Genomic DNA, 26,812 nt, shown 5'->3' with positions numbered 1-26,812 from the left:
TTTCCCTCTCAGCTTAGGAAATTTAGGCAAAAAATTGTTACCTGGTTTTCTAAAGTCATAGGTAGTAATAATCCTAAAAGTCCTGACTCCCAGTAAAATATGTGATTGTTCATGATCATTGTGTACCAAATGTGTTGTATACAAAATGTTAAATTGAGTCCACATGCTGTACGAAGAAAGATCATTGAATTGACTACAAGAGAGCATTTTTAAAGCGAATTCTGTCCCTAACCAGCTATGTGCCTTTAGAGCAATCACTTCATCTAGCTGGACTTCAATCTCCCTTTTTGTAAAATGAAAGAGTAGTATCAATTAGATATACCCCAAAGGACTCTCTTAGGCTGACATTCCGTGTATATGATGCTTTACGCTATGCCCTTGGGGAAAGGAAAAGCCTTGCCCTATAGTCTTTTCTCTTCTCACAAACGCACAGAGAGGTTAAACTTACTCTGAGTGACACAGTGAGTGTATGATGGGTAAGAACCGGGTGAGGTCCCTCTGACTGGGATTATTGCTCGGCAGAGTCTGAAGGAATCTTTGGCAATTGTAAACTCTTGCCATCTTTTACACTGCCGTTACACAGGAAGTACTAACAAGTAAGCAAAAGAAAGCTGACAAGGGCAACCCCTTCCGTAATTGTTCAGAGACCGCCCAAATAGAAAACACATGCTACTTCCCCTCCCCCTGACCAATTTGGCAATCAGTGTCCAAGTTCACAGGAGAGGGGCCGGGCCTCTCCAGACAGGAACTGGGGTTGGAGGCTTCCTCTGCTACTAGCTCAGACAGAACAACCTCAGGAATGCCATTCAGTGCCTCGGTTTCTGAGCTGTCTCACTTGGGGAGATCCAACCATCATAGCTCACGGTCACCGCTGCAGGAATCCGGATGCAGGCCAAGTACAGCAGCACGAGGGACATGCTGGACGCTGATGGGGACACCACGATGAGCCTGCATTCTCGAGCCTCTACTGCAACCCAGCGGCCAGAGCCTGGCCACACAGGTACCCTGTCTCCCATAGTCCAAATTGGCCAGACCCTTGAGAAATGCACAAGATGAGCCACCTCTCCTAGGAATGCACAAAGTGGAGGAAAGAGAAAATGTTTTCATGATTTACAATAACATGTAACGGAGCACTTTCTACAACTTGCTTGCCACATATATGAACGTGTGGAAAATTAAACATATATGCGTAGGTGTTTTTCTAAGATTCTGTCTCTGGCAGAGTGGTTTGCAGTTGAGGGTGTGTTGCTTTTACCAAGCAGTTTCAGCACAGAGACGTGAGACTGTATCTACGATGAGAGCAATGTCCCTTCCCCTTCCTGCGTTCCCATGAAGGCCAGGTCCAATGCTGTTTTATTTACCAGCTGTGATCTGATCCGGAAATTTAGATTTATAAAGGCTACCTTTTCGCAAGTTTTGAACTCATGGCTTTAGAGGGGGTTTTCCAAGTGGACACACCAACCCCGATATTCTGTTATAATAGTTCTGCATCTTGAAGTTGTGAGGTCTTGTGAGAGTCATGCCAACATTAAGTGTTTGCTTTATCATCTATGAAGTGACAGGGGATTAAATCAAATGCCTTCCAAGGTCATTCACCTTTGAAATCCTGACTTCTTGATGTAAATAGTGGCCCCCATCCCATTCCCTTTTGTTCTGTTGACTCCTAGAATATTATTGAGATGATTGGATTAAATTATGAAAGTATTTAATTTGAGTTACATCTTATGCTCCTATTTCAAATAATTCACCCTTTGACATAGCAATAATATATATTATTACTATATAATTATAAATATATAATTACTATGTAATAATATATATTATTGCTATGTCCATAGAAGAGACAATTCACACACATAAAGAAGGATTTTATTTCCTAGGAAACTCAGCCAGTCTAAGGCAGAAAGGTGAGTTAAGTTCTAGTAAAAAGACATCAAACTGTAGTAGAGACAGGACTAGGTTCTAATACCAGGGGTGTCACTTACTAACTGTGTGATATTGGACAAGTTACTTAAGTAACCTGTGGCTTCAGCTTCTTCATTTGTAAAATGTTAATGATGGTAACCATGTGTACAGCGCCTATTACGTGTCTGATATTATTCTAAGCACTTATACATATTAACTCATATCAACTTGAACTAATGTAAAATAGAAGTAACAGAACCTCTCTTATCAGGTGGCTATAAGTACTAAGGTTGATAACTAGGTAAAAAAAGTCCTTGGTACGTTGCAGACCCATCAAAAGTGTTGAGTTCCTTTTCGATATTTCATTCCTTGAGAATTCTTAAAGTGATCTGTTTAAAATGTTTGTGTGGATCTGCCTCAGAGAGAGATTCATGTAGTCGCCTGTATTTTCATATGTCCTAACTTTTTGACCCTATCCAGATATTCTTCACCTTTTAAAATCTGGACACTCACTTTTTCACTGTTCTCTTCCTTTCCTCCTTTATCAAAAAACGTTTAGGTTTTCTTCCCTTTTCTTACTAAACTTTTCCGTTCACTTTCTATTCGTTGAATGACCCTCGACCTGAGACCCACTAATGGGGCTGCTTTTTACATTTTTATTTACTTATTAATTTTTACTAAACTATCTAGTAAGTTGTGAGACGGTCCTGGGGATGTCCAGCCTCCTTGATGGGAAGCCAAGTGATAACTTTGGGATGTCAGTTTCTGTAGCCACCAGATATGTGTAATAGGACATGGTATGTTTTCCTCCAACAAATCCTGTGAAGAGCCCGCTGTGGTTTCAGGTGGCTTGTGTACAACTTCATTTTCACCTTTGACTGGAGCTGGGAGGTCTCACAAGGCTTAGCCATCCGCATGATCAGGAACACGGTGTACAAGTAAGTTCTGCTGAGGTTGAGGGTGGAGAGGGGGGTGGGGCAGGATCAAGCACCAGCTGAAACATCTGGCAACATTTTTGTAAGAATGGAAATGCAAACAGCAGGAATAGGGGTTACAAAGAAGGATCTTAGAGGCAAACACCTGAAAATAGTTATCTTACCCTATGTGTCTAATATTTTGTTTCCATCTGGTGATAATGCAAGTATTTAGAGGAATGTCACTCTAGAAGTCTAATTATCTGTTAGAAAAACAGATCTGATATCATTTTGCTGTTAAAAATAACAGCAACAACTACCCTGGGAATGTTTTGGCAATGCAGAAGATTCAGATTCAACTTAATATTGGGGCACAGCTGTGACTAGAAAATTTTAATGTTTTCTTTAGAATTAACAAAAATAAATGATTTTCTAGTTTTCAATTTTTCGACATAAAATTTATGTTTGTGTTAAAAAATGCCAAATAATTCAGAGGATAGAAAGTAAAAACGAAAGACAACACCCTCAGACCTCCTTTCCCTAAATTTATGTTTGGGGTCATGTTATGCCAGGCATGTTGCAAAGTACTGAGGATACAATGTCAAATATGACATGATCCCTGCATATGAGGAAACTTAAAGTCGAATACAACTGTCAACTGAGCAGCAAGTGTGATACAGTGCCGTGATGGGGCATGAGCTTGGTATAAGGGAGAGCTTGGTCACTTCTGTCTGGTAGGCGTAGAGACCAGGAAAGGTTTGAGAGAGGGAGTGACCATTGAGTGGACTTGACTTTAAGATGTTCCCCACGATATGGGAGAAGAAGTGGGAGGTTTAAGTGGCTGCAGGCACTACAGGCAGGCAGACGCATGAGAGGAGAGCCACGGCAATCTTATGTAACTGTTTTTCAGAGAATGTTAACAAATATGTTATGGTGAGGGGCAGAGTTGGAGGGGGAAGGTTGACAAGAGATAAGTCTGCAAAGTTACGGAAGACATTATGTCATACGGAGGGAGTTTGATTCTATTCAGTAGGTGACATGAGTAAGATTTAAGCAGGGAATAACATGATCAATTTTGTATTTTTAGAAGACCATCTAGGCTGCATGAGGAGCATGAAACTGGATGAGCTAATACCCAGATTTTGCACTAGTCTAAGGATGAGAGGAGAAGAACCTGAACTGAAGTGGTGTGGAAGTGGGGAGGAAGATTCAGATATAAAAGATACTGAGCAGGGAGAGTTTAAAGAATTGGTGACCGGTTACAAGGGGGAAGGCAAGGAGAGGGAGAGCATAGGTGGAGTAGGTTCCATCTGACAACATGTAGATGGTGCTACCATGAAGTGAGCTAGAAACTACAAGAGGAATAGGAAAGACGATGGATTCAGTTTAAGTTTGAGATGCTTGTAAGAGAGGGCACATGCAATTGGAGTTGCCCTAAGGCACTTGTATATACAGCATGTGGGTCGGAGGTAAGGATTCTGAACTGCCTATACAGGTGAGAATTGTAGGCATTTAGGTAGGAATTAAACTTTCTGAGTGAGATCACTGAGGAATGTAAACTGAAAACGAAACAAAACAAGACGAAACACCGGAGAAGAGTGCCAAAGAGAGAATCTTAGGGAATACAATTGAGGGGCAGGCTAAGAAAGAGACTCCAGTAGGAGCTGCTAAGGATGAGTGGTAAAGAGTGATGATGTAGAACAGGAGAGAGGAAGCTAAGATGCAATAACTTCAAGAGAAATGGACAAGTCAATGGTAATGAACAGTGAATTTTAAAAATAATAAACAGTCGGGCTTCCCTGGTGGCGCAGTGGTTGAGAGTCCGCCTGCCGATGCAGGGAACACAGGTTCGTGCCCCGGTCTGGGGGGATCCCACATGCCGCGGAGCGGCTGGGCCCGTGAGCCATGGCCACTGGGCCCGTGTGTCCAGAGCCTGTGCTCTGCAACGGGAGAGGCCACAACAGTGAGAGGGCCGCGTACCGCAAATAATAATTAATAATAATAATAGTAAACAGTCAATACGGCAGAGAGTACAAGTATGAGGAAGGCAAAAAACAGCTTACTGTTTTAGAAACAAGAAGGAAAATAGATTATTATATAGCCCAGGGAGCTCTACTCAATACTCTGCAATGGCCTATATGGGAAAAGAATCTAAAAACAGAGTGGGTATCTGTATATATAAAACTGATGCACTTTGCTGTACACCTGAAACTAACACAACATTGTAAATCAACTGGACTCCAAAAAAAATTTTTTTTAAAAGTCACGGCATAAATTTCATCTACTTGATTCAACAAATCTTTAATTCATGCCTACTAAATATTAAGCATCACGGTAGCACTGGGGAGACTATTTTTAGGTGCTTGGAGAAGTGGAAGGAATAATCTGAATCACTAATTAGGAGAACGTCATGTACTGCTGTTGAACATATGTAGGAGGCCACAGAAGCAAAGAAGAATGAATAAGTTACTGACCATGTTTAGTCATGTGGGTATTTTTGGACGAGGTGACACTTGACCTAGTCTGTAAGCCTGAGTCCAGGTTTTCCAGGTAGAGCAACTCAGGCACTGGGTGACCTTTCCAGAGTGAGGAACACACGTGCAAAGATAAGAGCACAGAGGTAAGTCTGGGTAGAAGAAGGAAGACGAGAGTACAGAGGGAAGAGAGACGTATTGCTTCTGGATTCGAATTTACATTTTTTTTTTTTTTTCCGGTACGCGGGCCTCTCACTGTTGTGGCCTCTCCCGTTGCGGAGCACAGGCTCCGGACGAGCAGGCCCAGCGGCCGTGGCTCACGGGCCCAGCCGCTCCGCGGCATGTGGGATCTTCCCGGACCGGGGCACGAACCCGCGTCCCCCGCATCGGCAGGCGGACTCCCAACCACTGCGCCACCAGGGAAGCCCTGGATTGGAATTTAGATCAGGATAAGATCATTTTGGGAAACACCAGCAGAATCAGACAGGATGGCAAGGTAGACTGTCGGTCTGAGGAATGGGTAGTCCTCCAAGAAGGGGTGGATGAGGGGATTTGGGGCAGCTGTGGCTAAAAAGTAGGACGAGAGTCTCTACCATGGAGGGTTTTACAGCACGCTGAGGGGCGCTCATGCTCCCTTCTCCTTAAGGGAGAGAGTAAATGTAGTAAACTCACCTTGGTGGTAGAGTGGAGAATGTATGATTTAAAATGACTGTTACGAACATATTCACAATACAGAAGTGAAAAGTTGCAAGTGGTAAAATGCTAGTGTTTCTGTAATTCCATACGGAACTGCCATATCCAGGCAAATATTAACGTGGGGTTTGTTGGGAGGGTTGGAAAATGATTTTAAACAAGCGCTCCGGGGACTTCCCTGGTGGCGCAGTGGTTAAGAATCTGCCTGCCTAAAGCAGGGGACACAGGTTCGAGCCCTGGTCCGGGAAGATCCCGCATGCCATGGAGCAGCTAAGCCCGTGCGCCACAACTACTGAGCCTGTGCTCTAGAGCCCGCAAGCCACAACTAGTGAAGCCCGCGCTCTGCAAGAAAGAGAAGCCACCGCAATGAGAAGACCGTGCACCACAGGAGGAGTAGTCCCCGCTCTCTGCAACTAGAGAAAGACCGTGGGCAGCAGTGAAGACACAATGCAGCCAAAAATAAAAGTAATTAATTAATTAATTTAAAAAAAAAACAATCAGCTCTGGAATGAGAGTGCTCGGATAGAATGTCTGGCTCCATCATTTACTAGCTGTGCAACCCAAAGCAAATTAAGCAGCTCCTGGGCACTGCAGTTTTCTTATCCAAATAAAGGTTAAAATTAGTGCCTTCTTGGGCTTCCCTGGTGGCGCAGTGGTTGGGAGTCCGCCTGCCGCTGCGGGGGACGCAGGCTCGTGACCCGGTCCAGGAAGATCCCACGTGCCGCAGAGCGGCTGGGCCCGTGAGCTATGGCCGCTGAGCCTGCGCGTCCGGAGCCTGTGCTCCGCAGCGGGAGAGGCCGCAGCAGTGAGAGGCCCGCGTACTGCAAAAAAAAAAAAAAAAGTGCCTTCTTGGCTGCTTCTGGTTTCCAGGCAGCCCACTCTCATCCTTTCTTGGGAGTGTACTTTCCCTTTGCTTAATTTAAACTTAATTAAACTTAATTAAAGTAGCAGTTTACTACTTAAAACTGCTCTATGCCTCTCATCTGAATTCTTTCCCTGGAGAGGACAAGAACCAAGGAAATTGCTGTTCCACAGTGTCTTTCACAGAGCAGAAATTTTAAATTTTAATGAAGTTCAGCTTATCGACTATTTCTTTCATGGATCATGCCATTGGTGTTGCATCTAGAAAATCATCACCAGTACTTCCAATGGAATAAAACAGAATGGAAGCTTGCCACTTGTGACAACATGGATAGCCCTTGAGGGCATTATGGAAGAATTGTCACCTGGGGAATGCCCATGAGTCTCAACCCACGAGTTAAACTAGTTCAAGGGCTTCCTGGTACAACAGCTGCTCTAAACCTTGGCTCTGCAAGAGGGGGGAGCAGTCACCACAGTGTCCGCTGCAATTCCAAACAAAAGCAGAGCAAAAGTAACATCAGTTACCAGCAACAAAAACACCTCAAACTACCTGGCACTTTCATTATACCGGGCAGCTTTATTCTAGGTAAATGTACCTTTGCTGGACTTTCCATTTATTAAAATGGCTTCCAAAATTTCAAAAAAAAAAAAAAATAGAGCCCTCTTGAATAATTATTGGGAGATTCAAATGAAATACTACAACACACTCAGTAAGTACTATTATCAGTTGCTCTGTGTCCTTGGGTAAGGCAACTAAGCTCTCTAGGTCTCAGTTGCCTACCTATAACATTGGGATTATAATAGCGTCTACCTCATAAGGTATTTGTAAAGATCGATGAGATAATTCATATACAGCATGTATCTCAGTAACTCAAGGAATGTTAGCAATTATCATTAATAGTAATGTTATTTTTGAATTATGTTTCAGAAACAAAACCCCTTGACTGGATAAACAATGGACTCATGTAAATTTTGCTCAAAAGGAGAAGGAAAAATACAATTGACTTTCTAATTGCTGTGAATTAGAAACTCGATATTCTAGAAATAGCTTATATGTTTTTAGAAGTATAGTCTGTTGAAATTATAGGAGGAGTAACGCTCATTTACTTTGAGAATGAAAATAGCAAATATTTGAAATCAATTCACAAGAGAAAGGAAACATGCATTTTCACGAACACTGAAGACTATGCTCAAACCACAGAACCTCCAACCTTTTCCCATGAGGTTTACTGTGTACCACATGACAGGATTAAGGAAACAAAGTTGCTAAAAGGACAATATTTAACGTTTAAAAATATATCCAAAAGCCAGACATATAATCAGCAATGTCTCATGATTGAAAAATGTTGTCAGTAATCTAAAGGATGAGGCAAGTCACTTCTGAAATATTATATACCTTGTCACCTGTTTAGCCCCATGTCTCTGTGAGGCTGGTTCACAGGAAGGGTACAAACTGATGTGCTGTGGTTCACAGGGAAATGTACAAACTGAGCGTGACAATTTAATCCTGGCTCTGCCACTAGTTTGCAATGTGGCTTTGTGCAAATTATTTAAATTCTTTGTGTCTTTTCAAGCTTTTACGATCCTTTCTATTTCAGAGGCATATTAATAGCCTGCATTTGGTAATGTTTGTTTCATTTCTTAGAAGGCCTGGGAGTGGAGGTGTACAAAGTGTTCCCTCTGATGCCTGATGAAGGGCAGCTGGTCAAGTATGACAGCTCTCTTCATCCACAAAGTTTCGCATAACTACAAAGGGATTTATATTCAAAACTTGACCTTAGCACTGTAGAGTTTTATAGTATAGTTATAGTAAGAGGATACAGGAAAGGGGTGTTTTTTTCTATATATATCTTATTATTCCTTGTATCATTGTATCATTCCTTGGCCTGTCCACACCTTTTTCTAAACATGCCTCGAGACAGCATAGGGGTTCTCTTCCAAAAACTAAAACCGCAAGAAAGCCAAGCCAAACTGAAGCACCTCCCAGGCAGCTTATTTTTTCTTATTTTAGGGTGGGAGTGGTCCCTAGAGAGAGACCTCATTATGATCAGGGCACTAGGAATAAAACTCAGGAACGGTAAACCCACAGTCAGAAAAGAAAATACCTAGAGGGAAATACAGCTTCAAAGAAAAGGAAAAAATAAAACTTTCAACACTATATAGCCTTTCCATCATGGAAGCCTGGTTTCCTAGGAAACGGTCACACCTGCTGTAGAAACTCCCTAGGGTTGTGTTTCTCTGGGTCTTTAGTTAAAACAGGAGGGCTTGTGAATATTGAAGCAGAGAGGGAAGGAGACAGGGAGCAAGGAAGAGGTAGAGAGAGGAGAGTTCGGGTAAAGACATTTCCAAATGATCAGGGAAAGATAACTCCTTAGAAGGGAACTTTTAAAACTTTGTGTCCTTTAGCAGAGATACACTACACTTCTTTCTTATTATGTCCTAGAGGCAGCCTTAGGAAGGATCATGTATTTATTCTTTGCATGGATATAATTATCATTAAATAATGTTCTATTCCATCCCCTCGTTTCACAGTAAGGATTTAAGTCCACTCTTGTTGCTCCTCTGGGCAGAAAGTCAACATCTCCCTTGCCCCAAATATTATACAAGGAAAAGTGGGTTTCTGAAGGTATAAATGAGTTGGTTGATTTACATAGTTCTTCTTCTCCTTCACTTTCTTCTTATTTCTAATTTTGGCTGGGGAATTATTAATCATAAAAAAGGGACAGGATCTTTTAAAATTTTATGCCTTTGAGATGTGTATTAATATGAATAGGTTTCAGCAGGAAGAGCCAAGTATATAACAGATATTTATAGATACTAAACACATTCATTCATTCCATTTTAACTGAACTTATTTCAACTGATGTTCTAGGTGCCAGAACTGATGTTCTAGTGACTAAACAGACAATAGTCTTTTGCAAGAAGGAGCTTATTTTCTCCTGGAGTAAGACAGACATAACCCCCCTTCCCTCAAATAAGTAAGATATAGAGTATATTTGATGGTAATAACAGATGATGGAGAAAATAAAGCTACCATGGTGGTGGGTCTACATATGTACTTTCCTCTGGAGTCTAGAAACATCCACCTGGTTAATTTTCTTGGGCTATATAGAACTTTAAAGAGACGAGGGTTTTGGAGAGGATGTCTAGCTTAAGCTATATTCTGCTCTGTGATCTTATTCTTTTATGTTCTGCTGATTTGAGATATTCTTAAGGACAGTGCCGTGAGAAGCTAGCAATTTCCAGAAAAATTTAGGCCAAATCAGATAAGCCAGCTAATTGAAGGATAGGGGAGAAAGCAGATCTCTATTATATCTGTTTATGATTCAGAATCTCACGTAAGTCAGTGTATAGAAAACAGTTTGGCCAGGAGATGAATTTAGCTGAGTCGGCCCTGTGCTGACAGAAATATTGCTGAAAAGTCAATAGATTTTTTTTTAAAAATCAACCTGTAAAGTTTAATTTTAGAGAACCTCACTAGGTTATTTTAGATGACCTCACTAGGTGATGGGCTTACTCTTGACCCAGCAGAGCTTCTGCAATCACCACAAGGCTCTGTGCCTCTGTAAAAACTACATAGTAAAAAAAAAAAAAAACAAACAAAAAAACCCAAAAAACTACATAGTTAGGTAATATTAATTTTTCATAATTTCATTCTTCATTCATTCACTCGTTCAAATATGTATTCAGCCCTTATATGCCAGACACTATTTTCAGTACTGGAAATACACTGTGAACAAGATAGATAAGATCATTGTTTCAATGGAATGTACATTCAAGGGGAGGTGATAGACAAAAACAAAGGAAAACCATGGAAATATCACTTAATAATCTTATTTTTAAAAAGCATACATAATGCGGTGATGTGCTAGAAATGGACTTCCAAGGACATCTTCCAACAATGTGCCATTTAAGTGGAAAGCTGGGTAACAGAAAGTAGGCTACCAATAACCCATCTGAGGACTGATTAATGCAAGGGTATAGGAAGAGCTAATGCAAAGGTACCAAGACATGGACACACTTGTTTGGATCAAGGGTAAACAGGAGCCCACTGTGACTACAGCATTTGGGTGAGAGAAGAATAGTTCAGAAATGGATGACAAACCTAAGTAGGGCCCAGGTGAAAAAGATTCTTGTAGAATTTTATTCTAAGTACAATAAAACTACAGGCAGTTTTTAAATCACAACGTACCATAATAAAAGGTCCACTTTTTAAAAAGAGCCATCTGGGTCTTAGGAAAAGTGATGTAGATTTTATTCTAAAAATAATGCACACTATTGAAAGTTTTTATGAAGGATGTGGTTATGAAGTGAAAATAAGATTCACTTTTTAAAATATATCAATGTCTGTATCCTGATTTTTACTTATTTTCCCTGTTAGATTGTAAGTCTCAGAAGATAGTGATCATATTTTCTATTTCTATACTATCTTTGCTAGTTATCATTCCCCATTTGGAAATAACGTTTGGCACAACTTTCTGTACCTGAAATTTATCATACAGAGGACTTTGCTAAAGAGGAAATGAATTTCTGTGTCTTTAATCCTTCTATTTTCGAACCAGACTTGAATTCCCAATGAAGTGAAACTCACAGGTCACGAAGAGACCAGGGTTTGTTTGAGAGTTTTACTGTCCTTTTATTTTAATCACAATGCTAGAGGATACCTGCCGCTGATTGAGGGTCTTCCTGATCAGATATTGCGGGCTATTCAGATTGATAGTTGACCTCACTAGGTGATGGGCTTACTCTTGACCCAGCAGAGCCTCTGCAGTCACCACAAGGCAAACCCGTGGGGCGTGGGCAAAGGAAGGATGCTGGCTACAGCTTTTTTTTTCTTCTTTTACTTAACAGATACAAAGTTGAGATCACTTAGATCCATCCTTGAGAAACTGATGGTCATGTTGCTTTTATAATCTATTTTTGGAGCTATAAAATCAAATGAATGAGCAAACAAAATCCTTACAAGAGAGAGACTTTTGACAAAGAAATCCCCCCAAAGAAGCAGTAAAACAATCATTTCTCATTACTGATAGGCAATTTGCTTTTTCAGAAGAACCATATGGGAAGGGGGCGTTTTGCAAAACGTAGCAACAAATTAATTCCGCCTCTTCTCTGACGATGTGAAAAATTGTTCTTTGTTAAGGCATTTTCGTGAGAGTCTTTTACAACTCTAATTTTGACAGAAAGGTTATACAAATAGCCGTATGGAGATGATGGTAATGCATAACTTGATTCAGTGCAAAGTAGGACTGGGTGGATGGGGAGGGTAGGAGTGGGTGGGGCTTGTGAAAGAATCTAGCCGCGGTAAGTGAGGCTTGGCGTGGAGCCTTGTGACAGTGTTTCCTAGGACAGAGGGAATGTTATCTAGCCCCTGAATACTGTTGTTCTGTAAATTTTGCTCCTTCCTGGAACCAGCTCCTCTCACTAGCTTGCTGCTGACATAGAGCCAAGAGGAAGAAAAAGTGTCTTTTCTTTTGTCCCCTGCAGAGCCCCGGCGTCCCTCTTCTGCTTGGCGTCCAGTGGCCCTGATTCTGCTGACTCTGTGTTCGGTGCTGGTGATTAGCCTGGCAGCTCTGGGGCTTGTGTGTAAGTCTGCACTCTGACTTGGGGGAAGATCCTGGTTCCAAGGTTTGTCTAGGATGAGAAATACTTGTTATGATATTTTTTTTTTCTTTTTTTACTTTGATTCTGGAGCCTGTGAATAAGTCCTTATTGAAATGCAACTCTGTAAATGATGTACCTTATTCTAATGCAACTCTGTAAATCACGAGCATAGTGGAAGAAACATTAAAATACAACAGTCACTTACCAGCTAGACTTTTACATTCTGAGATAAGAAGGTTTTTGTTCTTTGTTTATATATCGATATTGTTGTTTGTTTATATATCAATATTTAACATCAGCAGTTTTTAATGAATGCATACTTCAGCCCTCTTCCATTCCACAAAAGACGACAGAGGCAGTGGTTTTTGCTTTTAGCATTCACGGCTCAGTGGGCTAATCAGAGGAAAAGATTTCATTTATATCCCACCCCCTCAATATACGGAGAAGAGACCAGGTCTTAATCACTGTAATATTTTTCAAAAAGTCCAGGAAGTTATAGAATCATTTTGCAAAGACTCATGAAAATCAAATAAGGAAGAATTCACGTATAAAGTCTTTAAATTTCAAACTAGTAAGGACAGAGTAAAAAACTTAAAAAGGAAGTGAGTAAATGGGTTTCATCAGATGGGACCCTACAGCAATATGTCCTGAACAGTTGAAGAAGGTGGTTCAAGGTAAAAGAGCACATAGAAAAGCAGGTTCAAATGTCAAAATTGGATTTTTTTATAGGAAATTTTAGAACTTGTTTGTAATCTTAAATTTTAAAATTAAAAAAAAAATGTATCTTAGTGTTTCCACCCTGGCTCCCAAATTTTTACTTCATTTTGATATAACTGTTCGTTTGCATAAACCATTCTTTTTAGTGGTATAAAGCAACTCTCATGATTCATGAAGAATTTTTTTTACTTAGATTTAGAAACCTGGAGTTTAAAGCTAAGTGTTGAAATTTTCTAGCCAAGTGATGTTGAGAAAGTTACCTATTCTCACTGAGCCCAAATGCAAAACTTTAAAAATAAAGCAACAATAACATGACTCTTTCAGTGACTGAATGGGATAACAATATATGGTACATTGTCAATATACCGATCAATAGATAAATGGATTTATGACTTTAGGTTGAGTAACGGTTTGACAGTGTACACAGAAAGATTTATTGAGCAGTAAATATGGTTAAGGAATTTATCCCTGAAGTCAGGAATTGTCATTATGACTCCATATTTTCAGATAGGGAAACAGAAATCAATTTGCCCAAGGCAATACAATTTATTATGTACTATAGTCCAAACCTGAGTGTAGGCAATGCGCTCAGAGCCTGGGATCTTAAATAACATACTGTTGCTGTCTTCCCCAGATGTAGAAAATAGAAATAGAAATAGAAGTGAAGAATGTAAGGTGTCCAGTCTGACTTGGTAAATTGGATTAGTTTTTCAGTTCTACCAGCTCTCCAACACTCAGCAAGAAAACATTTCTCAAAAGGAAGAAAGGCTGGGGAATCTCTCCCGACAGCTGCAATCTCTCCAGACTCAGAAAAGGAAGCTTGCAGAGACTCTGCATCACGTGGCTGAAAGACTCTGCCGTGAGCTCTATAACAAAACAGGAGGTGAGTCCTGATCGCTGAGCTCCCCTTTGGGAGCGCTATACAGAGCTATACGGAGAATCAGTCCATATAGCGCTGATTCTCCCATTAACGTACCTGGGAACCATGTATTATTCAACTAGTTGTCTGGCAAACTTAATAAAGGTTTGGACATCCAGATCATCCCCGGTTATTGGGATCACGTAGTTCAGCTGTGTCTGTGTTACAGAACGTGAAGGGATTCAGCAAATTCAGACATTTAGAATAATAAATACAATTAACTTCAATTAATCAGAATAACACAAGTAAATAAAATACAGGTTTTTTTCTCAACTGACCTTGGCACCTAAATACCTAAGAGTAGGATACATTTCCTGATGTATTCACAAATCCTTCCTCATGAAGAAGTTAATGAACTCATAACTATAGTTCCTGGATTTTAAGAATCATATAAGAATCGAGTTTAAAAGACAGATAAATGGAATCAGGCTCTAGTTATCTTAATGTAGTATGACTTGTCTGGGTACCAAAAATCTGCATTTTATTAAGGACCACCTATGATGACAATGCCAATTTTGTTTGTTTGTTTGTTTTTGCGGTACGCGGGCCTCTCACTGCTGTGGCCTCTCCCATTGCGGAGCACAGGCTCCAGACGCGCAGGCTCAGCGGCCATGGCTCACGGGCCCAGCCGCTCCGCGGCATGTGGGATCTTCCCGGACCGGGGCACGAACCCGCATCCCCTGCATCGGCAGGCAGACTCTCAACCACTGCGCCACCAGGGAAGCCCGACAATGCCAATGTTGGATGAACTGTGCTTTGGTAAATACTACTGGACAAGCCTAGAAGCATCACCTTAGTTCTTTGTCTTCTTTTTCTTCTATCCTTCTGGGTTTCATAACACCCAGCTCTATTCAAGTCTGTCTTCTTTTCTGTTCTCCCTATTATGCGTGCATAGGAAGCCAGATACATTTCCAAGTCCCCGATTTGTCTTGCGGGGACTCTACAATCAGATGAAGTCTCCCAGTCGTCCCCACACAAACTGGTTTCCGCACTAACCAGACAGCCTGATTTCATGGTTACCCAGTAAATAACATCAGCACGCACGCTTCCACTTCTCTAAGTGATTCTTTCCTACACGACTGATGATCTCACTGGTCATAATTTTATTTATTTTCTTTATTCTTCTTTAACTTTACTGAGGAATAATTGACAAATATAATTATATATATTTAAAGTATACTACATGATGAGTTGATATACACATATATTATGAAGTGATTATCAAGATCAAGATAATTAACACACCTACCAGATTACTCATGGCATTAAGGGACATTGTAAGGGGTTTGGCTTCTTTTTTTTTTTTTTTTTTTTTTTTGCGGTACGCGGGCCTCTCACTGCTGTGGCCTCTCCCATTGCGGAGCACAGGCTCCGGACACGCAGGCTCAGCGGCCATGGCTCACGGGCCCAGCCGCTCCGCGGCATGTGGGATCTTCCCGGACCGGGGCACGAACCCACGTCCCCTGCATCGGCAGGCTGACTCCCAACCACTGCGCCACCACGGAAACCCTTGGCTTTTATTTTGAGCAAAAGAAAGATTCATTTCAGGACCCCGAGCAGGAGAAGTACATGTCTGACATGAGTTTTTAAAGGCTCATTCTACAAATATGTTGAAATAGACTGGGAGAGGGTAGGAAGGATAGAAACAGAGAAATCACATAAGAGATGACTATTGCAATAATCCAGGAAAGAGGGAATGGTTCCTCAAGCTAGGATATTATTGATGGAGATGAATGCATGATGTAATAAAGTGGGGTGTGAGGGGTATGAGGGAGATAAAGGAGTCAAAGATAACTCCAGAGTTCTGGGGCAAAGCAGAAATGGGGAAGAATTCTGTGGTCATGAAGGGGGAGGTTAGGAACCAGGGATGCTGTTTTGAGCATGTTGACTTTGAAATATCCCTTAGATATGTGTGGTGATATGAGTAGGCAGTTTGATATATAAGGAAAAAGGTCTGGGCCAGAGATATAAGCCAACTTTCAAAGCAAATCTCCCAAGTTATTGATTTACTTAAAACCTCATTTTACCTTATGAAATATTTTAAACAGTCAGAAAAATATGAACAATAATGTAACATTCATCTGTGTATTGACCACTCAGATTTTCACATGTTAACATTTTGACACTGGATTGCTTTTAAAGTAAAGACATTTTTGTGGAATCATTGAGTTCCCATCTCACCATACACTGACAAGGGATGTGGATACAGGTGCCCAACTCTCAAAGGCCCAAGGCCATGTATCCACATAGGTGATAAGACCATGGTTCTCAGGGCCTAGTTCCTGTATTTACAATCACGACCCACTCAGTCCATCTCACCCTTGACTTGTGCACTTATTTCTCTGACTTTGATGACCGTTTCAATTTCTGACACATGGAGATTTACCATCTTAACTCATGCTTGGCTTAGTATTGTGTTTATGTGATTTTTTTCTAAAATTTTATTCACTTATGCTTTGAATGAAAAAATAATCCAGGGCTTCCCTGGTGGCGCAGTGGTTGAGAGTCCGCCTGCTGATGCAGGGGACGCGGGTTCGTGCCCCAGTCCGGGAAGACCCCACATGCCACGGAGCGGCTGGGCCCGTGAGCCATGGCCGCTGAACCTGCGTGTCCGGAGCCTGTGCTCCGCAACGGGAGCGGCCAGAGCAGTGAGAGCCCCGCGTACCGCAAAAAAAAAAAAAGAAAAGAAAAAAGAATCCAGATCTTATTGATATATATTTCATTAAAAAATCCTTTCACTACCGTATAAGTGGATTCTGAGGAAGAAAATTATAGAAACTTCAATGGTTTCCCAAATCCAATGCATATTGAGTTTTTGAACAGATGAAAAGTTCTTTATGAAGTTGAATATTCTCTCTGTATGCTGAATTACACGGGTCAAGGAACACTGAAGTTCCAATCATTCACTACTAGATTCCATTGTCCATAAAAGCAGGTAGTGTCTATTTTAATGCCCATTGTATACCCAATTATAACTGGGTTATAGTGGGTGTTCAGTAACTATTTGTAATTATCATTGGGCAATTAAATATCTAAGAGCTAGGGAATCAATTCTTTCTTGCGTCATCAAATATTATGTAGTTTCAAGAGAACAAAAACAACAGACCTGGGTAGAAGATAACATTAAATTTGGTTTCTTTTCAAGAACACAGATGCAGCCCTTGCCCAGAAAAATGGAAGTGGCATGGGGACAAATGCTACAAGTTCTATGAAGAAAGCAAGAGTTGGCAGGGTTGTGAATATTTCTGCATTGCTGAGAACTCGACCATGCTGAAGATTAATACACAGGAAGTACTGGTAAGGTCCTGAGGCTTGGTCAGTGTTTGAAGTACTCTCAGAAAGAAATCTTTAAAAGATTCTAAGGAGTCAAAGCCCACAGACTCTCCTATTTATTGCCATCAAGGCCTAAGTCTTATTCCTATTGCTTTGAATGATCTCCTGAGGTCATCATTTGTGGAATGATCTCCACAACTATCCACCCCTTAGAAACAAGACCTTCAAGTTCCCAAACAGTCAGGAATCAAATGAAGAAGGTCTTAATTTCTTAACCTCTTTTGGTTTGGTTAGGAAGGGAACAATATTGATGCCATGTCAGAGACATGAAAATAGCACTTCCTGTCTTTCCATGTGAAAGTGACAAAACTTTTGATTGAAAAACATTTAATTAAATCATTGCCATAATCTGCAAGTAAATATCTAGCCTTCCAGAAGTTTACACCCTAAAATAGACTGGTCAAGGCAAATATGAAAATGAAATTGACATATATTGAGTAAGTACATGCAGTTAAAGTTCACTATTAAAATGGCATGATTGTTCCCTTTTACATTTATTATTGTCTTTGGATTTTTTTTTTAAAACATCTTTACTGGAGTGTAATTGCTTTACAATGGTGTGTTAGTTTCTGCTTTATAACAAAGTGAATCAGCTATACATATACATATATCCCCATATCTCCTCCCTCTTGGGTCTCCCTCCCGCCCTCCCTTTCCCACCCCTCTAGGTGGTCACAAAGCACTGAGCTGATCTCCCTGTGCTATGCGGCTGCTTCCCACTAGCTATCCACTTTCCACTTGGTGGTATATATAAGTCCATGCCACTCTCTCACTTCGTCCCAGTTTACCTTTCCCCCTCCCTGTGTCCTCAAGTCCATTCTCTACATCTGAGTCTTTATTCCTGTCCTGCCCCTAGGTTCTTCAGAACCATTTTTTTTTTTTTTTTTAGATTTCATATATATGTGTTAGCATACGGTATTTGTTTTTCTCTTTCTGACTTACTTCACTCTGTAGGACAGACTCTAGGTCCATCCACCTCACTACAGATAGTTCAATTTCGTTTCTTTTTATGGGTGAGTAATATTCCATTGTATATATGTGCCACATCTTCTTTATCCATTCATCTGTTGATGGACACTTAGGTTGCTTCCATGACCTGGCCATTGTAAATAGTGCTGCAATGAACATTGTGGTATATGACTCTTTTTGAATTATGGTTTTCTCAGGGTATATGCCCAGTAGTGGGATTGCTGGGTCATACGGTAGTTCTATTTTTAGTTTTTTAAGGAACCTCTATACTGTTCTCCATAGTGGCTGCATCTATAGCCTTTGGATTTAATTCCTCAAGCGGTATGACCATTATTTATTTATCATTGTTTTAGCAGAGGTCTTGGCACAGAGTAGTTTATCAACAAAGAGTTATTTAATTGAAATTAATACCCTGCTAACTGTGCAAACTCTTAACATCTTTCTAGTTACATCTTAATTCCTATCCACTTCCTGAAATCTGTGATGAATGAAACTCTGCAATCTCTCTCAAACCTCTAAGATAATCTTTTTCATCCTTTCTTTTTTTTTTTGTAACATCGTTATTGGTGTATAATTGCTCTACAATGGTGTGTTAGTCTCTGCTGTATAACAAAGTGAATCAGCTATACATATACATATATTCCCATATCTCCTCCCTCTTGCGTCTCCCTCCCTCCCTCCCTATCCCACCCCTCTAGGTGGCTCTAGGTGGCTCTTGATGGCTCAATTTAGGCAGAAAAAGAGGCGATTTATTTGACTAAGCCCATGTATCCCAGCATAAAACCTCCTAATTTTTTTATTCTCTGTTTCCTCCACCTCCAGCACAAACTGAGGATTCCGATATACCACTGAAGTATACTAGATGCAGTGGTTAGAAGTATTATTATGAAAGTTACATAGTAATTTTATCTTATGCACTTCATGTATTTGCATATATTTAAGTCACTTTCATATGATTTATTTATAGAACTTTTAATGTGAAGGGGCCACCATTCAGTTGGAAACACTATTTTCAACTACAGTTTCTTTGATATGCCTATACTGTAACTATCACTTAGTGATAGTTTCATTTATATTTCCAGTAATCTTTTATTGAACCAATATGTGCCATTAATTATCCAAGGGATTGAGGATGTGAAAATGAATAAAACAAAGTATACGTCCTTAAGGAACTCATAGTATCGTGGAAAAGGAAGGTGTAACAATGGATAATGATAAAAGATTTAGATAATTTCTGTGTTAAAGAGTGAGATGATATAGAAGGAAATAAATAACTTTAAACATTTTTCAATATGGATAGTAGAAAAGGAATTACATCTATGTAAATACACAAAAATGTATATGCATATGTATGAAACATTTCTCCGTTTTCCCTTCTTAGTCTGAGACATAAATCAGCCTTATAAATTTTTCTTTTACCCTGCTTTGCATTAAAGTATATTCATTATTCTTTTCTCGTTCCTGGTCAGTCCTTTTCACATGTATTCATGAAGATTACTTCCATTCCTGCACTTTTCCTTCCATATTCTTCCAGTTTCCAGAATCACTCCACATCTCTACATCCCATATTTTTTATATCAATCTTGTTTAATCCTGTGACTTGAAAATAATGGGTCATTTATAAATCTTGGTTGATGTGATTCTTGGTTTCGGAACATCAGCATATAGTCTATGCTTATTAAGAAAAAATAATCCTTTAACTTGGACAAATTAACTGACCTCAGCATGGACACTATTTTTCTTGAATGTACTATCATCTACGTTCTCATATTAAAAGTGAGGGCCAGCCCTACACATCTCTGTATGTATATAACAATTCTAAAGCTAAATGTTTTCTTGTGTGCCTTTCACAGGAGTTTGCCATGCCTCAGAGCTACTCTGAGTTTTTCTACTCTTATTGGACAGGGCTATCCCGCAACGGCAATGGCAAGGCCTGGCTGTGGATGGACGGAGCCCCTTACTCCCATGAACTGTAAGCCTTCAGCACATTTCATGGGAAAGGCATTTAACAGAGAGCTTTTGCCTGAGTGACAGATATAAATGAAACTATCACTGTGTTTGTAGGAGGACTTCCAAAGGTATATAAAACATAGTACTTACTCTCAGAATGACTCATAAACCGGTGAGAGAGACAGACCGGGATTCTCGGAGAGAGAGGGAGAGAGAGGGAGGGAGAGAGAGGGCTGTGTTATGGGTGAATAAACTGAAGCCCAGGTTGTAATGGGTGGCCTGCCTAACGTGGCACAACTCTACAACTTGTCAATACCCAGAGGCAGTATAAGACCTCAGATTTCTTGGCTGTCTGTGCAGTGAAATGGGGAGCACATCTTTCAAAATACAGTCTCTGAGAATAGATTTACTCACAATATAAACAGTAATATTATCAAAAATTAGTTTTACTTATATGAGCATTTAGATAGGCATGTGTATGGTATATTGTTTGAGATGGGTAAACGTAATATCTATATCAAAATATATTACAGTTTAAAGCCTTGTTTGAGCAGACACCTTTCTATATACCTATATAGGATTTATTTTTCCAGGAGATAGTACATATTCAATGTGATTATTTTTTACAGTTAAATAAACTGAGTCACAGAGAAGGTAGATAATTTTTCAGATGGCAGTAAAATCGAATGATAAATTGGATTATAACGTGTATTTTAATTTTAGTTAGAAATAGTTTTTGTTGTTTTGGGTGAGCTGATGCTTCTAAGAATCGTATGGAAACTGAGGGGCTGAGAGGAAAGAGTCTGGTGACCCCATCTTTCCAGTAGACTCATTATGGGTGTCTATTCTATAATTTTATCAAGTTTAGGACACTCCCTGTGTACTTTTGTATTTGAGAAGTAAACTATGATAAGATGAACTTTTTCTCTCTTTTTTGAGGTTTGAGATTATAATAGATTTCACCAGCCTAAGAAGTAGGGACTGTGTGACCATCCTCAATGGAAAGGCTTTCTCCAAGGACTGCAGGGAGTTGAGGCGATGTGCATGTGAAAGAGCTGCAGCCACGGTGAAGCTGCAGAGGCTCCACGAGCCCCTCTGAGCCGGACGTGGAGGCCAATGGTTCTCCAGCTACAACTGCAACTGCGGGCTCCCTTCAGAGAAGTGGAAGATTTCTGCTCTGCAGAACAGAAGTCAAGTTCTTTATGTGCGCCTGGCCTAGTGTGGTTTCCGTTCCTCTTCCTTCCATTTAATCCCTGTTTATACCTTCCAGGTACTGAAGATTTGATAATAATAAATGTAAATAATGGAAAGTGTTGGTGGGTTTGGAAAGGACTTGTGCTTTGGGGAAAAATTCCAACGTACAGATGCTCTTCAAAATGTGGGAGCAATCAGTGTTGTGGTTGTGTGTGCCTTATTGAGAGTTTGTGGGGACTCTACAAGAGTGCTGACTATTTCATTATTTGAGAAAAATAAGAAGTCTTGGAGAGGCATGCTGTCTTCAAGAGGATGGTTTTAACATTTTAAATTTTAAATCTTTTGAGGCACGTTTATAACATCAATGTGTGGCTGAAGATGAGTCAACCGAATTGTGATAGGGTGAGTTACCCAATCAGGTCATGGCAAGTGAAAGAGACACTGTGACATCTGCATACACAGCTGGCTTCTGTGTAGGGGCCGCTAGCTCAGGGCAATATGCACGCACATAACAGAAATCATTGCAGATAACACCATCACAGCCACTGACTTCATCGACTTAGAGATAAATCAGTTTTAGGGGTTTAACACTAGAAAGTCTAATCTATTATCATTCTTTGTTTTTCAACAGTGGAAACTACAATGCTTCAGTTTTATTTTCAGTAAACATCTATCTCACGGTGAAATGACATTGAATTAGCAAATACAGGATAAAGGGGAGATGTTTGTATTTATTCCTGTAAGACTGTGTCACTTATCAATCGTTGCTTGTAGATTTCTTCCTTAAGAATTTTCCTTCAATTTTCTGTTAATTAGTTAGGAAATTTCTTCAACATTCAACAAATTTTACATCGATTTATTGTGTACTGCACAAAGAACTGCATTTGTGGCCATAAAATGAAGTTTTAGATCCCGTATTGTAATTTATTATCTGGCAAATCCCTTCACTTCACAAAACTTATTTCATCAAGTATAAAGTAGACATATTTACAGTTTCCTCAGGGTGTTCTTGTTGGCTGAAATGAGGTACATGTGGAATTAGTTTCGTAATCTACATTGCAATGTAAAACGTAAGGGACATTAAAAATATGTAGAAAAGCAGAGGAGGGATTTAGTTTTTAAAAGTAGGGAAGCGAAAGCAAGCATAAACCACCTTCTTCAGAGACCTATATTCGTGAACAAATTATAGAGAGGCCCCTACACTGGGGGCCTGTGGATGTTACTAAATATTTTCTATGACCGGTGCAGATATTTAATGAACGTGGTTGATATAATAAGCACATAACGAGAGACATGGATTAGACCTTTAGTTAAGCAATTAAGTGTTATTTAAGCCTTGTTACTGCAGCAAGAAAATATGGTTAATCTGAGAAAGTCAAATGATTTTGCGAACTAAGTACAATTGAGGTGGCACACATTCAGTTTTGACCCCTGGCATCTTACGTGACTGCGGACTGGTTCAGGGCTGGATGACGGATGTCTCTTTAAATGTCATTGCTTTAACAAGTCTAGCTGCCTGGTTAGTGGGTGATGATTAGTGTTTTCTCTCCAGATCTGCAGCCTAAGGGAAAGTGTCACTTTAGATGGTGAGGAAGGAAAAATAACAGCATGTATCTGACGTTTGTTATTCTTTTTTTTTTGCGGTATGCGGGTCTCTCACTGTCACGGCCTCTCCCGTTGCGGAGCACAGGCTCCAGACGCGCAGGCTCAGCGGCCATGGCTCACGGGCCCAGCCGCTCCGCGGCATGTGGGATCCTCCCGGACCGGGGCACGAACCCGTGTCCCCTGCATCGGCAGGCGGACTCTCAACCACTGCGCCACCAGGGAAGCCCTGACGTTTGCTTTTCTTGAGCTGATTCCTCTCCATCTTTGCCCTCAACCTCCTCATCTACCTAATAAAATCCACAGTACTGATCACGACATGAGCAAGTATTTCAGAAGAACAGAAAGGAGTATGGCACAGCATTCACTCCGCAAACTTGTTCTTTTTAATTTTAAGAATAGGCAATAACCATAATATGACTTTCTGAGAACAATTTTCCGTCGAGAATCAGACAGGGTAGCACCCCGTGAATGGGTTTTCCAACATGAAAAAACTTTTGTTCTTCTAGGCTCTTGTGTGTTTAGGTAATTCTGAAGAAACTGAGGGGGGAAATGTTAAATGAGGAACGAGGCCTTTCCTGGTAGATCCGAGTTCCCCAGGGTACACAATGAGCTATTTCTTTTCCTGAGGATATTAACCAGCTCTTAAAATTTATCAACAGGAAACAGGTCAGGGGTCTTGTAACAGCAGGAAATGTGAGAAGTGTGCTGGGAGCTTTTACTTTAAAGATAGTAGCAGATTGTGAAATACATAGAAAGGTCTAGAAGGTTGCCTCAGTGTTGCCCTCAATATTTGGGAGTCGAATACTTTCTAATGGAATTCCTGCAGTTTTCGAAGAATACAAAAAGCTGCATAATCTGATTTCAAGTGTACATAACTTCTTTTATTCATTGTATGACTAGATTTTTAGAATCTAATAATACTTATTATTATTCTACCAATATTACCAAAGTTTTTCTTTTCATACATTTAATGTCCTTTGGATAGAGCATGTTAAAAAAGCCTCTTTACATTTATAGGACAGGGTTTTATTTTTCCTATCCTTTCCCTTTTTAAAAACGAATCCGGGACTCAGTGAGATGGATCAGATACCCAGTTCATTATTGGTGGGACTAGGATATGAAACTGATTGTCCCGGTGTTAAGGTCCAGTCTTTTACCACTGTGTTGAAAAAGGCCTTACTTTTCTGGGCCAAAAGCAAACAGCAAGAAAAAATCTCCCACCCGTACCATCTGTGTGGAAAGCAATATTACCACTGAGGAAATCTGTAGAGGCTTATGCCAGCTGCTCTGTAGATAAAACTGGGACTTGTAAATACTGTATCACATGCTGGCTGATGACGTCAGCTGTAGGATGTTTGCCTCTGGCTTCATTGTACTTCTTCTGAAAAGAGTTATTAAATGCTTCCTATCCTTTCTCTAAACACAGCTCCATGACAATACTTTGGAGAATCTTGAAGACAAACAGTCTTTGCTACTATAAAACGTGCTATTATTTCCCCTTTATTCCAGGTGATTAGATTGAACTGCCATCTGTAAAAACCAGAGCGGACAACTTATACTGTGTTTTCTTTGCTATTTTCCTTTTCTACGTTCAGCAGAAAACTAGAGAATAATTCCTTTTATTGACATTCCCAGCATTTAAGCTCCAAGTCAAGGGGAGATAAAGAAACAAACACAAAAACATGCCCTTCCCATCCCTAAAGGAATGTCTCCTTCAGAGGTCATCTTTTACAATAGGCTTCCAGGTTCACTTAAATGATTTCTTACTGCCTCAGTGAATTAGGTTTTATTTCACCTTATTTATGGTTTTTTTTTTTTTTTTTTTTTTTTTTGCGGTACGCGGGCCTCTCACTGTTGTGGCCTCTCCCCTCACTGTTGTGGCCTCTCCCGTTGCGGAGCACAGGCTCCGGACGCGCAGGCTCAGCGGCAATGGCTCATCGGCCCAGCCGCTCCGCAGCGTGTGGGATCTTCCCGGCCCGGGAGCACGAACACGCGTCCCCTGCATCGGCAGGCGGACTCTCAACCACCGCGCCACCAGGGAAGCCCTGAAGCAAGTTCTATTATTGTTTTTCAAGGAGGACATTGAGGCACAGAGAGTTGTAGTTAAAAGTGCTGGAGTATTAACCTTGAGGATCCAGATCATGAGTCTTTTGATTTGCGAGTGGTGGGGATGGTCAGTGAGAGGCAGGAAGGAAGCTCGCAGCCCTTCTTTACTGGAGACACGCTGATACTGGCAGCCTGACTATTCCTTCCGCTTACATGTAGCTCTGGTTGTTCGTCTCTCCAGCAGAATTCTGCAGTCCTAAAAATGGTATTGTCTTACAGGCAGCAGATAGCAGCCTGTCTTCCTTCCAATTTGAAAATCCATATCTCTGTCCTCCCATCCTACTGGTCCAATAACATAATGCCTGGAAACCCAGCAAATGCACAGAAAGATCTGGCAAACAGTGAGTTTAAAAGATCACATTTATTCATTTATTAAAAACAGTATCAGTCAGCTAAAACTGCATCATCTCCCCAGTGACTGTCGAGTTCACAGTCACTCTAAATTAAAAAGAGAGAGAGAGAGAGAGAGAAAGAAAAAAAATGACAAATAGAAATGATTTTTCTTCAGCTTGTTTTCCACTCTTCAGGGTTTTGTCCTCTTGCTCTAAACCAATTTTATTCTCGGTAATTAATCTGAACAATGTCAAAGGAACATCTGGAAAATGCTGAGGAATATTACCAAGTGTAAATGCAAGATAGGTTTTGTGTCTTGGGTAGCTGGTTTCACAACCCTTGCACTGGTTTACTTCTGCGCTGACTCTTAAACTCATTGTTACAGGTTTTCCAATGATCTGTTGCAGGTATTACCATAATGGAGCAATCACTTCAAGCAAACTTTCTTTCAGGTAGAAGATCTTAACGCGTATTTCTCACAGATGAAATATTTCCAAGTGCTGCAGTTAGCGGAAGAAAGGCCGTTGTTTCTGAGGTATCCACAGACCTGGTTAGTTGATTGGGGTCCCTGTATTGGTGACCTGGAGACGCAAGTCAGTGTATCTGAGGTTAGGTGTTGGGCTTACGGGAATGTCCTCTGGGCAATAAAATGAGAGATGTACAGCTTTTCCTTTTGTTTTAATCTGTCACCCTCGCGGTAGTTTTGCCCTTCTTCTTCAATAACAGAACTATTTTCTCTCTATAAAGTATGTAAATATTACTTCAACAAGCAGCATTTTAAAAAAAAAAGCTTGAATACAAAAGGATAGGCTCTAATTTGGAATCTTTTTTCTGATTCTTAATTCTCAAAATACGAAGGCACTGTTGATCAGCCTCCCTAGCTCTTTCTGAAAGCTTACTATGGAAATTGCCTAACAATTACTATAGTCTCTTGCCCTTAGCCCTCTAGCCTTTAAATGATACAAAGGAAATGTACGTGATAATCACATAGTATTGTTCATTCAGACTGGAATTTTGATGTGAATGTGCTACAGTGTAATGGCAGTGGGGCTGAGACAGAGAAAATTTAGAAGTCCTGTAGCCATTCTTAAATTATCTTGGCTTTGATTCCAATCAGAAGCCTGTGAAATTATCATGCTGGTTATGTCTTCTAGAGGAAATGTAAGGTATAAAATAAAATGAACTTTTGATTTCCCCCCCCCCCCCCCCCCCCCCCACCCCCTCCCCATCTTCAT

At 40.4% G+C, this 26,812-nt stretch overlaps 2 protein-coding genes across 4 annotated transcripts in view; one reads left to right on the top strand and one right to left on the bottom strand.

Annotated features, from left to right (window-relative positions):
- Positions 1–701: 701 nt before the first annotated feature.
- CLEC1A (C-type lectin domain family 1 member A) lies at positions 702–21,652 on the top strand. 3 transcript variants are annotated; one of them, XM_024733174.1, is made up of 7 exons: positions 702–1,000; positions 12,335–12,433; positions 13,875–14,051; positions 14,673–14,846; positions 17,233–17,384; positions 20,243–20,361; positions 21,279–21,652. In XM_024733174.1, the coding sequence occupies exons 1-7, from the start codon at positions 886–888 to the stop codon at positions 21,436–21,438; spliced, it is 996 nt and encodes a 331-aa protein (XP_024588942.1). In that variant the 5' UTR covers positions 702–885; the 3' UTR covers positions 21,439–21,652. The 3 variants fall into 3 exon arrangements, with proteins under 3 accessions (XP_024588942.1, XP_024588944.1, XP_024588943.1); XM_024733176.1 differs by having other exon boundaries at positions 20,295–20,361; positions 21,279–21,337; XM_024733175.1 differs by lacking the exon at positions 14,673–14,846.
- A 3,430-nt stretch (positions 21,653–25,082) lies between these two features.
- The window catches only part of CLEC9A (C-type lectin domain containing 9A), a 12,487-nt gene continuing 10,757 nt past the window's right edge, over positions 25,083–26,812 (bottom strand). Inside the window, exon 6 of the mRNA XM_024733173.1 lies at positions 25,083–26,158. Within this exon, the coding sequence (XP_024588941.1) occupies positions 26,026–26,158 (133 nt within the window). The 3' untranslated portion in view covers positions 25,083–26,025. The remainder of the gene's footprint in view (positions 26,159–26,812) is intronic.

Source organism: Neophocaena asiaeorientalis, unplaced genomic scaffold (assembly GCF_003031525.2).
Source record: "Neophocaena asiaeorientalis asiaeorientalis breed wild unplaced genomic scaffold, Neophocaena_asiaeorientalis_V1.1 scaffold150, whole genome shotgun sequence".
Classification (NCBI taxonomy): Eukaryota; Metazoa; Chordata; class Mammalia; order Artiodactyla; family Phocoenidae; genus Neophocaena; species Neophocaena asiaeorientalis.
Note: the sequence above shows the minus strand (reverse complement) of the source record. Positions and strands in the feature narration are given on the sequence as shown.